This window comes from Typopeltis vanoorti, chromosome 20, assembly GCF_054136105.1.
Source record: "Typopeltis vanoorti isolate ZY-2024b chromosome 20, IOZ_Tvanoo_1.0, whole genome shotgun sequence".
NCBI lineage: Eukaryota > Metazoa > Arthropoda > Arachnida > Uropygi > Thelyphonidae > Typopeltis > Typopeltis vanoorti.
In genome coordinates, this window is record NC_143568.1 from 87882011 (window position 1) to 87898942 (window position 16932).

Genomic DNA, 16932 nt, shown 5'->3' on the forward strand with positions numbered 1-16932 from the left:
TTTCATGCAGAGTTGTGAATGATTGGAATGCCTTGTCTGAGAATGTGGTGTCTGCAGAGAATTTGACTGTGTTTAAAGCATGGTATGGTGAGATGTGTGTTTGATAAAAGGACCTCCTCGAGTCTTTGACTCCATGGAGTCTTGGGTAATAATAATAATAATAAAAATCTGAAGGAGCATTTTACTCAGCGGAGGTTCCACTCAGTGACAGGCCCACCCTGCCTTGGAGAGGAACCCTCAGCAATGGCAGGCTCACTCCCACAGGACGTTTTGATTAGTGACCGTCGATATCTCACTGATCCTTGGACATTCTTTCCATTAGCATCTGTAGTGTGTGTGTGTTAAAATGGGGCAGTCCTTTGTTCTTCACTCATTGGTGGTCACAGTCCAATTATTCTAAGACTTTCAGCATTCAAAATTTGGATTCTACTTAGCCAATTTTGATGAATAATACATCTCTGTCTTCAGCATGACAAATAGAATTACCTTGATGCCTTCTACACATTCTCCTGATGTACTTCTGCTCTTTTTGTCTTCAATTCCTCTGGTATCGTTTGAGCTGCCACTCCCCCCCCCCCCCCCACACACATCCTATTTCTTCTATCCTGTCTGAAGATAACATATCATTTGCATTCTGTTCCTATGACTATATCACCCTCAATCAACCAAGGCTGAGTATGTTGAGTTAACCAATACCAGAGAACTCTTCATCTTTATTTCGAATACTTTGGCATTAATATACATAAACTGGATTACCCTGTTCATTCCATTACCTCCCTTTCACCTTGTTTTACTTATCCCACTAAAGTTAAGAATCCATGGTACTACATTTAACATCATGTGATCAATCTCCCACTTATTAACATTTAGGTTGCTTGGACCCACTCTCCTGTATTCTTCACCTTAAATAAAAATAAAATAAATAATATAAAATAAATTATAATTTCCCTAACTTCCAAACTTTCACTAAATAACACTTTCTCGAGACTTCTGATCCCAAATCCATTCCTCCTGTAATCTGCATGAGGAATGGATTTGCATACTTTATTAGTCATGTAAGGGAAGTGGCACTCCCATGGACCCTAGCTGGATCAACTATAATTCTTCTATAATCTACTCTTCCCCCCTTCAATATACCCTATTCTTCCTGTTGGTTTAAATTCGGAAGAAGGCTAGTTCAGAAACCTTAAGATAGCAGCCCTACCACTGAACTATTCCATCGTCAGACTAGTGCCCTGACATGGAGAACATAATTCCACTTGTAAGCTGACAAAAAAAGATAATCGGATTGAATCTATGGAAAAGGTAAAACGAAAATAGAAACGACAAAATATAATACACACAGCAAACTGTAATGTACGAGGAATAGCATATAAAGAAATAGAATTAGACCAACTATTAAATGAAAGAAAGTTCGAAATAGCAGTAATCATTGAAACAAAAAAGAAATTAAAAGGAACTATGAGAACTGAAAATTTTAATGTGATATACAGTGAAGTCAACAGAGAACAAAGAGCACAAGCAGGAGTCATGATTTGGATTCATAACTTCCTTTCAAAACTGTTAAAACATTATAAATTATGGAATGAAAGAATAATAGAAGCTAGGCCTCTTATTTGGTTTTATTTGATTTTATTTGTTTATGTAATTTGATTTTATTATGTAATCAAATAAAAATGATTACGTAATTTTAGCAGGAGACTTAAATGCAAGAATTAGAAACCCGAAAATTAATAATAATATAGGAATACATGGAGAACATACTCTAAACAGGAATGGTAAAAAATTGATTGACTTTGTGGTTTATAATAACTAAAAATAATGAATTCCTTCAATAAACATAAAGACATACATAAATATATTTGGGCAGCAAGAGAATGGAAATCAATATTAGATTATTTTATATTACATGAAAAGACATCAAAATTTTCACTAGGTGTTAGAGTTCACAGAGGATATGAAATAAGCAGTGACCACTTCTTTGTTAAAATAAAATTAAGATTACTTTCTGTTCTTGCTACAAGTAACAAGAACAGAAAGAAAATTTGAAACATTTGTTTATAAAACCAGACTATTGAATGACATGAATTTTATCTAGAATTAACCAATATCTAGATAAAATAAAACAAAATGAAGAAATAGAAATAAAATGGCTTAATATAAAAACGATACTAAATGCAGCAACAAATGAAAGCTTAGGAAAGACCAAAAAATTCAATAAAAGAAAAAAACTGAAGATCTGGGATGATACAATCAAAGAAATAATCAAAAAGAAAAAAGAAGCCTATCACAAATGGTTAAGCAGTAAAAGTTTAGAAGATGAAATGGAATATAAAAGAATAAGAGCCATAGCTAAAAGAGAAGTCAGAAAAAGACATAGAGAATCATGGAACAAATATGAAATATATAAGATTATATATATAATCTTATATATATAATATATGAACTTATATAATAAATATATGTTTATATATAATATATAAACAATGCATATAAGATTTTGAAACACTTAAATGCAGATACCAAAGAAAACATAAAATTAAACACCGAATTGAAATTAGAAGAATTTCTAAATTACTACACGGAATTGCGGACAGACAAATATTTTTAAAAAGACAACTGGCAAACAATTAACGAAAATGAAAAGGAAATAACTAAAGAAGAATTAGAAATCGGCCTGAAAGAAACAAGAAATGGAAAATCACCTGGAGAAGATAAGCTAGGCTCAGAACTATATAAATATTCAGGAACAAGATTCAAAGAAAGACTTATTATTTTTAAATAAAATTTATTCAACTGGTATCCTTCTAATAGAATGGAAAAAAGCAATTGTGATTCCTACCTTTAAAAAAAGGTAATAGAGATGACCCTAAAAACTATACTAAATTCCTGTTACAAAATATATAGCAGAATCTTAAATAGCAAAATAATGAAATATTCCGAAAACTTTATTTTAGAAGTACAGAATGGATTTAGAAAAGGACAATCATGTATAGACCTAGCCTTTTGCCTAAAATTAATAATAGAGAAAAGAAGAGAGTAGAATTTAGAAACACATATTGCATTTATTGACTTTGAAAAAGCATTTGACAAAGTTAAAAGTAACATATTATTTAACATATTAAAAGAAAGACAAATACCAAATAATATCCTAAAAGCTATCACAAGTATAAATGAAAATAATCAAATACAAATAAGATTAACCTTCCAAATTTCATTTCCTTTCACAATACACATGAACTTTATTTTGACTTTGATAGCATCACCCCCCCCCCTCCCGTTGCAACATTACCAGACACCAGAAAGCTGTAATGAAACATAGGTACAGTTTTTATTTCGTGATTTTTCCATAATAATTGTTCCACATAACGTTTAATTTTTTCGACACAGAAACTAAGTTTTGATTATTATAAATTTGCAAATTATAAATAAGAAAATATACATATTATTTCCCTCTTATTATAAATCAGGAAGTTATGTGACGTTGGCTAATAGGAGAAATTAATGTTTAAAACCACTGTCATCCTACAAATGCAATATCAGAATATGCTTCGAATGTCTGCTAATCAATCAGAAAAATGGAAAAACAGAACAAGGTATTTCTGCCTGTAAAATATTCAGTTATTGCACGAGGTACTTTAGTGTGCTGCCTTCTGGGCATGTTCTTTTGATCTGGTTCCCAGTGGTGTGTGTGTGGTGGGGAGATGGTAATCTCCGCTAGTCTACAACTTGTTACTGGGCAGAAAGGAATATTAGAAAGTATACCCAATATTCAATCCATTTGTGAGATGGCTAGCAAGAGCAGCAGCAGCAATAGCAGTAATTTTTTTGAAGATAATTATCAAATAATTTAGAATTTTTCGATAAAAGTGAAACCGATCACTATAAATAAAGAAATCATTTTTGGCATAAATACTTCATCAGCCTGTAAAAGAAATGTCAGTTTTACTGTGTTAGGATATCTGAACAACAGAAAACGAAACAAGACATTCTTGCTTGACACAATTTAGTGCGACTTCTAGGAAACCTTCTTTCTTGTGTTTCTCAAAAGAGTAATCTAAGACTTTTAGCTTTTCCTCTAGGTAAGAGGATTATTGTCCAGGCATTTTTCATCAGGATAGGAGGGGAAAGCGTGGTGGTGGGGTACTGCTTATGATAAGTGATGACCTATTCCTCTAAGAGGGAAGGAAGGCTTTGGAAGGACGTGAGACAAATGATTTTGAGAGCGTATGGTGCGAGGTAGAGGTAGGCAAGACAGGATATTTAGTGGAGTGTTGATACAGACCCAGGAGCACAGAGGATGGGGACCAGGAGATGTTTAGACAGCTAAGTTTGGCAAGTGCAAGAAGAATGATTGTTATGGGAGATTTTAACTACAGTAGTATAAATTGGAGAGACGAAGATGCATGTAGCAATAGGGGAATGGAATTTCTAGAATTCTTGAGGGACAAATGTCTTAGGCAACATGTAACAGAGGGAACAAGAGGTTCAAGAGTTTTGGATTTGGTTATAGCATCAGAAGCGTTGATAATAACTGAGTTGACATCTCTCCCACCAGTTGGAGAGAGTGACCATATGGTTTTGACTTGGAAAATGAATAGACATGCAGGAGTATCAAAGAGACAGGAACTTATGTGGAATTATAATGCAGGTGATTATAATAGTCTTAGACGTCAACTTCGAGAAGTTTCATGGAGGGAGGAATTGGAAAGCCGGGATATCATTAGTGCGTGGGAAATTGTGAAAGAATATTTGTAAGCAGCAATGGTCAGTTATATACCACGAGTGAAGAAGAGGACACAATTTGGAGTAAAGTGGATGACAAACAATATTAAACAGGAATTGCATGCAAAAAAGAGGCTATGGAAGAGATATAAGGAGACAGGTGAAGAGAAGATGCATGAAGAATATAAGACACAGGCCAGAAGAGTGACTAGTGTTGTAAGGAAAGCGAAACTGGAATATGAGAGGAGATTGTCCCTAAGATCCAAAGAAAATCCTAGGCGATATTTTAGCTATGTGGCCAGTAGGAGGAGAAATGACTGTGGACGAATAATATTGTGGGATAAAAATGGGAATAGAGTGACTGATGCAGAGGACATAGTGGAATTGTTCAATGAACACTTTATTGGAGTATTTCATCCTAGAGGAGTCAGTTTTAATGCTAGAGGGATAGGGCTGGTTCGAGGTTTAGAGGTACAGGAGGAGAGTGTGTTTCAGATACTGAGTACTCTGGATGTCAGTAAAGCTGTGGGACTGGATGGTATTTCACTACAAGTTTTGAGAGAATGTGCTAGGGAGGGAGAGAGAATGTACTGACAGTGCCTTTAACCTGGCTTTTCAATGAAAGTCTGACTTCGGCAAAGGTGTCCAGGGAATGGAAGGAAGGTAAGATAGTGCCATTGCATAAGGGTGGTAACAGACTGGAAGTGTCTAATTATAGGCCAGTCTGTGTGTCATCAGTAGTTGTTAAGATCTTGGAGAAAGTAGCGAAGGACCGTATACAGCATTGGGCAGATGAGGGTAATGTTATCTGTGAGAGTCAACATGGATATGTGAAAGGACGCTCTTGTTTTAGCAATATGCTAGCCTTTTATAATAAAGTTACAAGAGCATTAGATGAGGGAAAGGCATATACTGCAATTTTCTTAGACTTAATGAAGGCATTTGACAGGGTGCCCCCATGATAAGCTGATATTTAAGTTACAGCATGGGTCTGGATGTCAGATTGGTCAACTGGATTCAGGATTGGCTGTCTGATAGGTATCAGAGAGTTGTGTATGGTGGAGCAGTTTCCAGGAGGCAGAGGGTTACAAGTGGGGTCCCACAGGGCTCACTATTAGGACCTATAGTGTTTAACTTTTATGTCAATGACATTGCCAATGGATTGCAGGGGGACATTCAGTTGTTTGCAGATGATGCAAAGCTGGGAAGGATTATTAGTAATAGTGCAGATGTGGTAGTCCTACAAGAGGATTTAAATAAGCTAGATAGATGGGCAAATGAATGGGGATTTCAGTTTAATGCAGCAAAATGTAAGGTGTTGAGGTTTGGGAAACATCAATGGGATGCTGCATATTCTATGGGAGGAGTTATACTGGAGGAAGTAGGGGAGACAAGAGATCTGGGGTTGATGATTGATAGAAACCTAAAGTTTAGGGAACATATTGCAAAGGTGGTGAAGGTAACACAGGATTGCTGCAGTTATGAGAAGGACACTGACCTGCAGAGATAAGAGGGTTATCATTCGGTTGTATAAGTCTCTGATCAGACCACACTTGGATTATTGTTCTCAGATTTGGTCACCAGGATTTGAAGGGGATAGAAAGGATACAAAGATGGATGAATAAGATTGTTTCAGGACTGTACAAGCATAGTTATGAGAATCGGCTGAGGGAATGTGGACTGCAGAGTTTGGTGGATAGAAGAAGGAGAGGTGATATGATTGAGACTTTTAAACTGTTGAGAGGTGGTTACAGGGTTGACACTGGGGAGTTCTTTCGCTTGGTTGAACAGCGGGAAGGAGTGATGACAATAAGCCATCCCTGGAAGTTGCGAAAGGAAACTGTGAGCAAGAGGGTGAGGAGTGGTTTCTTTGCGTGGAGGGTGGTTGAACCGTGGAATGCATTGCCTGATGGAGTGGTTGGAGTGAGAATAGTCAATGAGTTTAAGGAGTGGTATGATAGACTTTGTGTTTCTTAGGGGTGGGGACCTCCCCTCGATGAGTCTTGACAGACTTTATGTTCTTAGGAAGGACCTCCCACGAAGAGTCTTTTGACTCCATGGAGACCTGAATAATAATAATAATAATAATAATTTCTAAGATGTATTTCAGAAATAGCAATCAGCAGAAATAGAAGTAGTAAAATTTAGATTTTTTTTTTAAAAAAAAGAAACAGAAATAATACAATTGAAATTTCTTTGTGTGGGTTTTACATGTTGAAAATATAGCATAGTATTTCTAAATCTTAGAATAATTTCAGCAGACCGCTGAATTCAGATTCAAAGAAAGAGTACAGAATTAGAAGCTTCGATATACAACAATATTGTTGCTTTATTTCTTTTGTCAAAACGGTAAACTGAAATAAGAGATTTTGAATACTGTCTGAAAGCATTCCTGAATTGATCATAGCGTCTGAAAGCTTTCAAAGCTTTCAGACGGTATTCAAAAGAAATTTAAAGTAGTTATGCAACTCAGTTCCAGGATATGAGAGGGGGGGGGGGGTTTGGAGTAAAAAATCCTAAAAATGAGCATAAATTTTTAATCATTCCATACAGGATATCCTTCCTATTATATTTTCAACATATCTACAGTGGTTAAGCACTGGATATTATAGTAATGTGCATCCTACAAAAAAAAAAAAAAAAAACTCTCTTGCAATTTTCAGCAAAAGAAGAAGGCGAAGAGTCTCTGATAAAATACCATTAGGTATAAATTTTTGACACTAAAAAAGAGATACAATATCAGAAACCGAGTAATGCAGTTTATAATCATTTGTTGTTCATAAAAAAAAACAATCATTCCTGAAATTGAAATGCGACAATCTATATAAAGGTATTTTGCAAAGAAAGAAAGCAAAATGTCATGTTTATTTCACTAAATGTTATTTAAAAATATAAATATTTGAAAAAATATTTTAAACGTAAACAAACATTTGAAAATTCGCAAAAAATAATCTATATTGTCAGTAAAGTGGAGGAAATTAACTATTACTAAAGTATATTCATTGCAAAGGCTGATCTATGATCAATTCAGGAGGCAGTGTAAAATTTCTATTTTTGGAAAGAGACACAAGAAAGACAAGTGACACAAAAGTCGCCTAACCACAGTTAATCCACTAATGGCTCTCAAATCGTCGTTAAGGGATTAGCAGAGAAGGGTAAATACTTGATAAAAGATAGAATGCCGATGAAGTTTTGATCCGTGAAAAAGTCTGGGGTAGTCTTGCTATTTCATCCACCTTGGCCGGTAGGAAGGTTAAATCACGAGCTATCATATACGAGAGAGATAAACCAAGGGGTCCCCACAGGGATGACCCTCTCAGCAACTCTTTTTAATATCTACTTAAATGAAATAATAATAAAATGGAATAAAAATTTACATCAAGGAATTAAACTTTCTCCTACAGTGAACTTAAACACTCTCCTTTTTGCTGACGACCAAATAATAAGTACAAATTCTGAAGATAACTTACAGGCAGCTATTTTAGATCTAAGTGAGATAGCCAAAGATTATGGTATGAAAACATAATATCAACAGAAAAATCAAAAACTATGGCCTTTAAAGGACAAGATCCAGCAAGAACTAAAATAGTAATAGATAAAAAGATCTTAGAAAAGGTGAATTCATTTAACTACCTAGGATGTATGATCACATATGAAAATGAAAAAGATATAAATGTAAAAATTGCAAAATATTTAAAAATAACAGGTGTTATTAACTCTATATTTAAACCGAACCCAGTTGAAAATGAAAACCAGACTAAAAGTATAAAATACATTAGCCCTACCAGTCTTAATGTATAGAAGTGAAATCTGGACAATAAAACAAAAAGACAAAAAAGATTAATAACAGCAGAAATGAAGTTTATGAGAAAAACTGCAAAGTATACCCTATTTGATCACAAAAGAAATGAAGAAATTATGAAAGAATTAAACCAAGAACCAGTAATAGAAAAAATTAAAAAATATAAACATAAATGGATGGAACACATTCAAAGAATGAAAACAATGATTACCAAAACAAGCCATTAGGAAAAAGAAAACCTGGACTTCCTCTAAAACGATTCAGTGATGACTTCTAAGGCCGGAACAGGCCATGCTAGGCCTAAATTCTTGATATGCATGATGATGATGATTAGTCATGACACCTCTAATGATTGAGCCCCCATACAATGATATACAATTTACCTTTGACTCTTTCTTCATAACACTTAAATTCCTGTGTGCTATTCCTCCAGGGACTCGTTGAGAATCATAGATTGCTATCTCAGCTTTCCTCTGTCTTACTATAGCAACAGATTCACAACTTTTACTTTCCCATTCTTCTTTTTCAAATGTACTAGGAACATTTTCATACCTTCTTGCATACCCAACTTGTTATCTGCTAAATTATTATTATTTATTATTATTATTATATGACACCTCCAGGCAGTCCAAAGACTCATCGAGGGAGGGCACCTACTCTACAATTCTCTGTCCCCACCACTCAATCCACCAACTACAACGAACCGCAACTACACCAACACCATCTATTGCTGACCTCCACCACTGGTGTTTTTACAGACAATCACAAACATCCATGCCTGTGTCAGGATTTGAACCTGCAGCCTTTTGGCTGGAGAGTGGAGGTGCTAACGACTCGGCCAACCATGCCGGCAAGTTAGTGAAGACATTTTATCAAATTAATTCAGAGGAGATTAGAAAAGGAGAAGATGGTGAGTTCATCCTTGGAAATGCATAAGGGTATGGTGAAGAGGGTGTAAGGAGTAGATGTTTTTTACATGGAGAATTGTCAGTGAATGGAATGATTTACTGAAATATGTTGTTAATTCAGGGAATGTTAAGGATTTTAAGTTTCAATATGATATATTTGTTGTTAATTGAATGAATCTCCCAAAATGAGTCTGCCGAATGCATGGAGTGTGTAATGATAATAAAACTAATGAAATATGGAAGCTATTCAAATATGATGTTCATGTATTAATTCTTTATTTATTATCTTATATATCTTACAGAATTTTGAAGATTGATATTCAACTAAATGATTAATGTGAAGCATTTGTACTAGTGGGATGTTTGTTTGTTTGTTTTATAGAAAAATTCCCTCCATATGAACTGATTGATAGTCAGTCCTTACAGAAAGAAAGTGATGAGCTTAAAGAATATTTTATTAATTCCACTTCTGATGCACTTGCTAAGTGCTTGAAACTTTCACTTGAGCATTTGTGGAGATGTTTGTCTCTGAAAGGGTGAGTATCATTCTTGCTGGAATATATTTGAAAGATATCAGTATTTTTACACTCTTATTTTTTTAATTAGGATCCAGTGAACAAGATTTCATTACACAATGAAGTATCTAGAATCCAGAGTGCTTCTCTGAAGACCTGATTCTGAATAAGGAATTATTACCTTTGAAAACACATTAATAAATCTTTTAATATATCATTTGTCAGACATATTTATAATGTGAGCAATGGATACTGTGAGTAACAACAACAGTGAAAAAGCATATAAAATCAGATTTATTACCTCCTACCCGAGGGGGTGGAAAGAGGGGAAAATAGTTCCACTGCATAAAGGAGGTTCCAAGACTGCTGTTGTAAATTACCAACCGATTAGCATATCAGGAATCATTGTCAAGGTCTTGGAGAAATTAGTCAAGAGAAGAATACAGGATTGGATAGATGAAAATGGGATAATGCATGGGGCACAACATGGTTTTGTGAAGGGTAGATCATGCCTCAGTAACTTGCTAATGTTTTATAACACACTGACGGCTGAACTGGATAAGGGTATTGGGTTTACAGTGATTCTACTGGACCTTGCTAAGGCCTTTGACAGGATACCACATGGAACTCTAATCAGTAAACTGGAGCAGATGGGGATGGATATAGGGTTGGTGAGATGGATAGGAGGGTGGTTGATGGAGAGATATCAGAGAGTGGTTTATTCAGGCGTGGAGTCCAAAAGATGGTTTGTGACTAGTGGTGTGCCGCAGGGTTCTGTTCTTGAACCACTACTTTTCAGTTTGTTCATTTGCATCATTTGCATCATCAGCAAATTGTTTGCTGATGATGCAAAGTTGGGTAGAGCAATTGTGAGTGCACAGGATGTCAAAATTTTGCAGGATGATTTGGATAGTTTGAATGACTGGGCTAGGGAAAATGGATGTCAATTTAATGTGGCAAAATGTAAGGTTATGCATTTTGGAGTGAAAAGATTAGCAGCAGTATATCACATTGGTGGAACTGTACTCCAGGAGATTGATATATCACATTGGTGGAACTGTACTCCAGGAGATTGATGAGGCCAGGGATTTGGGAGTGTTGGTGGATAGGGAGTTGAAGTTTAGTGGGTACATTGCAGAAGTGGCTAAATCAGCTCTTCAAATCACTTGGTTACTGAAAAATACTTTGACAAGCAGAGACAAACAAGTTATTGTTCCTCTATATCAAGCCTTGATAAGACCCCATCTAGACTACTTTGCCCAGATATGGGCACCAGGGTTTCTTCTTGATGGGGAGGAGGTGGAGAGGATCCAGAGACGAGTGACCAAGATGATAGCAGGTCTGTGGAATGAACCTTATGAGAACAGGTTGAATATTTGTGGGTTGCAAAAATTGGTTGATAAGCGGAAAAGGGGTGATATGATTGAGACATTCAAATTACTGAAGGGTTTCTATAAGATTAATCCAGAAGATATTTTTGAGAATAGGACTGGTGGTGGGAGGACTAGGGGCCATACATGGAAGCTGGGCAAGAATGTGGTTAGCAGGGGTGTTAGAGCTAGGTTTTTTACTTGGAGAGTGGTGAATGAGTGGAATAAGCTGCCAGAGTCTGTTGTGGGTGCTATGACCGTGAATGAGTTCAAGGCGAGGTATGATAGATACTGTGTGAATGTCGAATAGTTGTTCTTGACATGATATTAGGGTCTCACTCGATGAGTCTGTCGACTCCTTGGAGTTGCCCAAAATAATAATAATAATATTTGTTATAAGAAGATTGCCAGGTAAGGGAACTTAAAACAATCAAAATTGATGATGTTGTTGTAACAAGGATGAAATATTGCAGGCAATAATTTTTTTTATTTTCTTATATAGTGAAACTTCTGGAGTATCCATAACTGTAGATAACATATATGCTGTATAAAATATCAAGCTTTCTGTTTATCCTTTTCTGTTCCCTCATTGGTGATTCAGCTTTTTCAATAAATAATTCCATAGAATTTTATACAAGAATAAAAGATATTAAACTGGCATACAGACATGAGATGTCTGTATGTAAACTGGCAGATACAGGTATGAGATGTTAGTAAGCTTTGACATTGGCTCTCTCTCTTCACTAATATCCCTCACAAAGACACAGTGGAATTTTTAACCAAAAGTTTCCATTGGATATGGTGGAATTATTCAAATTTGCTATTACATTAAGTTACTTTACATGAAAAGATAAAAGATATAAACAAGGGGAAGGAACAGCATTGGGCTCACCCTTATCACCTGACTTAGCCAATTTTTTTCTCGAACACCTAGAAGATGGAATTTTTGCTCTTGACTCAAAATCAAAAATTTGCTATGGTTGTTGATGAATTATTTGCAGTTTGGAGTCACACAGAACTTGGACTCGATTCATTTCTACAAAATATCGACATCCTACATCCTCGTAGTAAGTTCATACTAGAAAAGGAATCATCAAAAGATATGATATTTCGTTTCTTGATGTGCACATCCAGCATAAGCAAGATGGATTGATTTCCACTTCTTTCTACTGAAAACTAACTTTTTCAGGTTGTTATATCTACAATACATCAGCTCACCATCCATCTCAAAAATATGGCGTCATAAAATCTTTGCTATCCAGAGCACACAAGATTTGTTCTTCTGAAGAATCTCTAAAACAAAAATTGGAAATTGTCAAATAAGCAGCCTTACTAAATGTATATAATTCAATAATGACCCAACAAGAAGCCCACAGGACTCCTATACCATATATTAAAGGCATCTCTGAACGTGTAGCACGAATTTTTAAAAAATATCAACTCATTGCTACCTATAAACCCATCAACCAAATTCACAACTTGCTACCTTCTCTGAAAGACAAACTCTAACCACTAATGCTACTTGGCATGTATGAAGTACCATGTTTTTGTAACTTGCCTTACTGTGGATACACGGGAAGATCTATGAATAAAGGTATCTCTGAACATCAAGACCACATCTGTCTTATCAAACTTCACACATCTGGGCTTGCACAACATGGACTTGAAAATGCTACAGGATCCACTGGCAAAATGCTAAGCTGCTACATAGATCCATATATAAACATGAACGTTTATATAAAGAAAGTATTGAAACTTTACTTCATAGACCTAATCTTAATCGGAACAACTGTCCCACTATTCCAAAAGTTTGAGAAATTGTTATCCTAAATTATATTAAATAAATTTATCTGTATTTTTTAAAATTTAATTTAATTTAATTAGTTTTAATTTCAGCTCATTAATTTTAACTCATTACCATGTGACTGTATACATAGATAGATTCCAATTTAAGCATGCATGAGACTGTTTTATAATTCAATTCTTATTTTTGTTCGATAATTGTACTGATGATCTCTTATGATACATGAAATGAAATATTTACATAATAAATAAGTTATTTATTGTGGCATATGTGTATAATTATACATTTTTTCTTTCACCTCATAAAAATAAAAATATTATTCCTTATTTTTTATTAGCAGTCTTACTCAAAGTTTAAGAATGATCCCCATCCTCTTTTTTGTGATCTTCATTGTATTAATCTCATACAGTGGTGCACCCAGAGGGGGACCAAGGGGCCCTACACCTGCAAAGAAAAAGGAAAAAAAAACACTAGAAAATTTTCAAAAATCTTTTCCTAATTAAAATTCATTTTTTTTTTATGTTGTGTCATGTCTTCTATTTCTATACTTCTTATGAATTAGCGGTCACATAAGGTGAGGATACCCTATAGCTCTTGGGAATCGCAGTCACTGGGAACACAAGGCGAACGAAGTAGTGCTTGAGCGGACCAAGCGCCACTTCGTTTACCAGAGCGGTGCCAGAGGAGATCACGGGTTTCATGTATTTGCGATCATTGTAGATGCTCAGTCATAGGTCGTATGTGATGTGTAGTGTTTATTCTCAAATCCACCCCCCACCCCCTAGATTAAAAAATCCTAACTGCACCACAGATTTCATAACATGGTTTTGTTAACTTCTACATTATTATCATATCATGTCATATAATTTCATTCCAACTTCTTTTTTTTTTTATTTATCAAATCTTGCAACATATATATGTTGCACCGGATGTATGTTGAGCCGAAAGAATGGAAACAAAGAAGAATAAATGAGAGGGAAAGTGAGAAGAGGGGGTCGAGAGTTAGAAAGATTTAATGATAGAGAAAATGTGTCACGAGATTCAGAAGGTGAATTGGATTGGATGAGGCAAGAAATGAAATGGATGCGGAATGAAATTAAGAGAATTCAGGTCAAAACTATTTAAAAAAATCATGTTGTCATGAAAGAGTTAACGAAAGATGAGCGAGTGGCTTTGTATGGCAACTCCATTATTAAAGGTGTGCTAGAGGATAAAATGCACAAGGCATGTTTTCCAGGCGGTAAAATGAGTAGAGTGATTGAGGCGTTGGATATGAGGTGGGAGCGAGCAAAAGAGTTAATTGTATTAATTGGTACAAATGATTTGAGAGAGAACAAAGAGCAGGTCAAAATGAATCTCAGGAGACTGCTTGGAAAGATAAAAGAGAATAGTGTGACAGGAAGAGTAGTCAGTGTGTTGCCTAGGTATGATTGTGGTGAAATGAGACGGAGAGCAAGGATTATGAATGATATTCTGGCTGAAATGTGTGAGGAGATGGGAGTACAGTTTGTTAATGTGTGGAATGAGTTTGAGGGACGAAGTGAGCTGTATGGAAGTGATGGACTGCATTTGAGTGGTTATGGTGTGAGTCGCTTGGAGAGACTGCTGCTGGAAGGTAGAGAAGTGAATAGAGAGAACGAATCAGATCGAGAGGGGATGATGTGGAAGAGCAGGAGAGTAAGACAGGAGAGATTTAAGAAGTGGAAATGAATGGAGAAGTGAGTGGTATGAGTATAGAAAATGAGAGAATGGGTGTGCAAGAGATGCAGGAAAATGGGGAGGCTCAGGGTGGACAGGGGTATACAGCGTGAGAAAGGTGGATGCTCCAAGAGGAGGTGAGAGCATGTGCAGGCAGGAAAGAAATGGGATGACCAGGGATCAAGAGGAAACAGATGGAATTGCAAAGGGTCCTAAAATGAAGAAGCAGAAAGGGAAATGGCCCCAGTCCAGCATGGAGAGATCACATCGAGAGAGTGGTATCAGTGGAACTAGCTGTAGATCCAGAAATGAGTTGTTGTGTTTGTATACCAATGCTGGAAGTATAAGAAACAAGGCGGATGAAATGGTTGCACTAATTGCGTCTGTGCACCCAGACACTGTCGGAATAAGTGAGACATGGTTAGATGAGCACGACATCCTGACAGGAATAAAGATGGAATGGGAAGATGTGTTTCGTGAGGATAGAAAGGGTAAAAAGGGAGGGGGAGTGCTATTGATGATAGAGAAAGAGTTATGTCCATACAAGGTAGAGATGCAAGAGGGAAATGGGGCCAATGGTTTTGAGACAGTATAGTGTGAGATAGAGGTGAATAGAATCAAATACTTGGTGGGATGTTGTTATAGACCTGGTAATGTGGATGGTGGTCATAGTGAAATGTATAGACAAATAAGCCAAGCAAATAAGAAAAGGGTGATCATTATGGGTGATTTTAATTATGGCTATATAGACTGGAATGAAGAGATAGCAACTGGAAGTAAAGAAAATTAGTTTCTTGAGTTTTTGAGGGATAACTACCTCAGACAGTATGTAACAGAAGGCACATGAGGATTAAGGGTCTTGGATTTGGTCATCTCATCGGAGGATGTAATTATAAATGAGGTGTCAAATCATCCACCAATTGGTGAAAGTGACCATGAGGTGGTTGCCAGCAGTGCAAGGACCCCTGTGAAAAAAGGGTATATGTGGAACTACAAGGGGGGGGGTGATTATGAAGAGCTCAGGAGACAGCTTGCAGGTGTAGAATGGAATGAGGCGTTAGCTGGAAAAGAGATCAATGCAGCTTGGGAGATTTTCAAAATCTATTTAGTAAATGCAATGTCTAAATGTATACCACGGGTGAGAAGGTTAAATAAGGTAGGTGTGAGATGGATGAATAAAGAGATTAAGCATGCGATACAGAGAAAAAGGGCATTGTGGAGGCAGCATAAGAGAAGTGGAAGTAACCAATTTCATGAGGTCTACAAAGACCAGGCAAGGAGGGTGACTTGGTTGGTGAGAGTAGCTAAAAAGGGGTATGAATAGCAGTTAGCTAATGAAGCCAAAAAGAATCCTAGAGAGTTCTTTCGATATGTAGCCAGCAAAAGAAAGAATGATTATGGAAGGATGACATTGATTGGAGGAAATGGTATAAAGACAGCTGATGCAGAATGTGTGGTGGAGATACATAATGAGCAGTTCATAAAGATCTTTCAATCTTGTGAATGTGACTTCATGGAGAGATTGAGAACAGTTGATGATGGGGAGAAGAGACTGACTGTAAGTGAGCAAGAGGTGTTTGGGGAGTTGAGTAAACTAGATATAAATAAGGCTGTAGGACTTGATAATATATCACCGCGTATTCTGAAGGAATGTGCCAGAGAGTTCACACCTGCCTTGACATATTTTTTTAATACGAGTCTTGCACTTAGTCAAGTTCCTAAAGAGTGGAAAGAGGGCAAGATTGTGCCACTTCATAAAGGAGGTGATCGAACTCAAGCATCAAACTATAGGCCTATCTCTGTGTCAGATGTTGTGGTAAAGTTGTTGGAGAAACTTGTGAGAACTAGGTTGGGTTGACAACAATGGTATAATCTTTGATGGACAGAATGGATTTGCTAACGGGAGGTCATGTTTTAGTAATCTACTTACTTATTACAATAAAGTGACTGCTTCTTTGGACAGAGGAGAAGGATACACAGTGATATACTTGGATTTTGCAAAAGCTTTTGATAGAGTACCTCATGATAAGTTGACAGTCAAACTGGAGCAGATGGGGTTGGATATTAGATTGGTGCATTGGATTGGAGACTGGCTGTCTGATAGGTATCA

At 36.2% G+C, this 16932-nt stretch overlaps 1 protein-coding gene across 1 annotated transcript in view; it reads left to right on the forward strand.

Moving 5' to 3' along the window:
- LOC150095635 (dynein axonemal heavy chain 8-like) overlaps positions 1 to 16932 on the forward strand; it is a 2108518-nt gene that overhangs the window by 402178 nt on the left and 1689408 nt on the right. The window contains exon 16 of the mRNA XM_090409931.1: positions 9818 to 9971. Within this exon, the coding sequence (XP_090266057.1) occupies positions 9818 to 9971 (154 nt within the window). The remainder of the gene's footprint in view (positions 1 to 9817; positions 9972 to 16932) is intronic.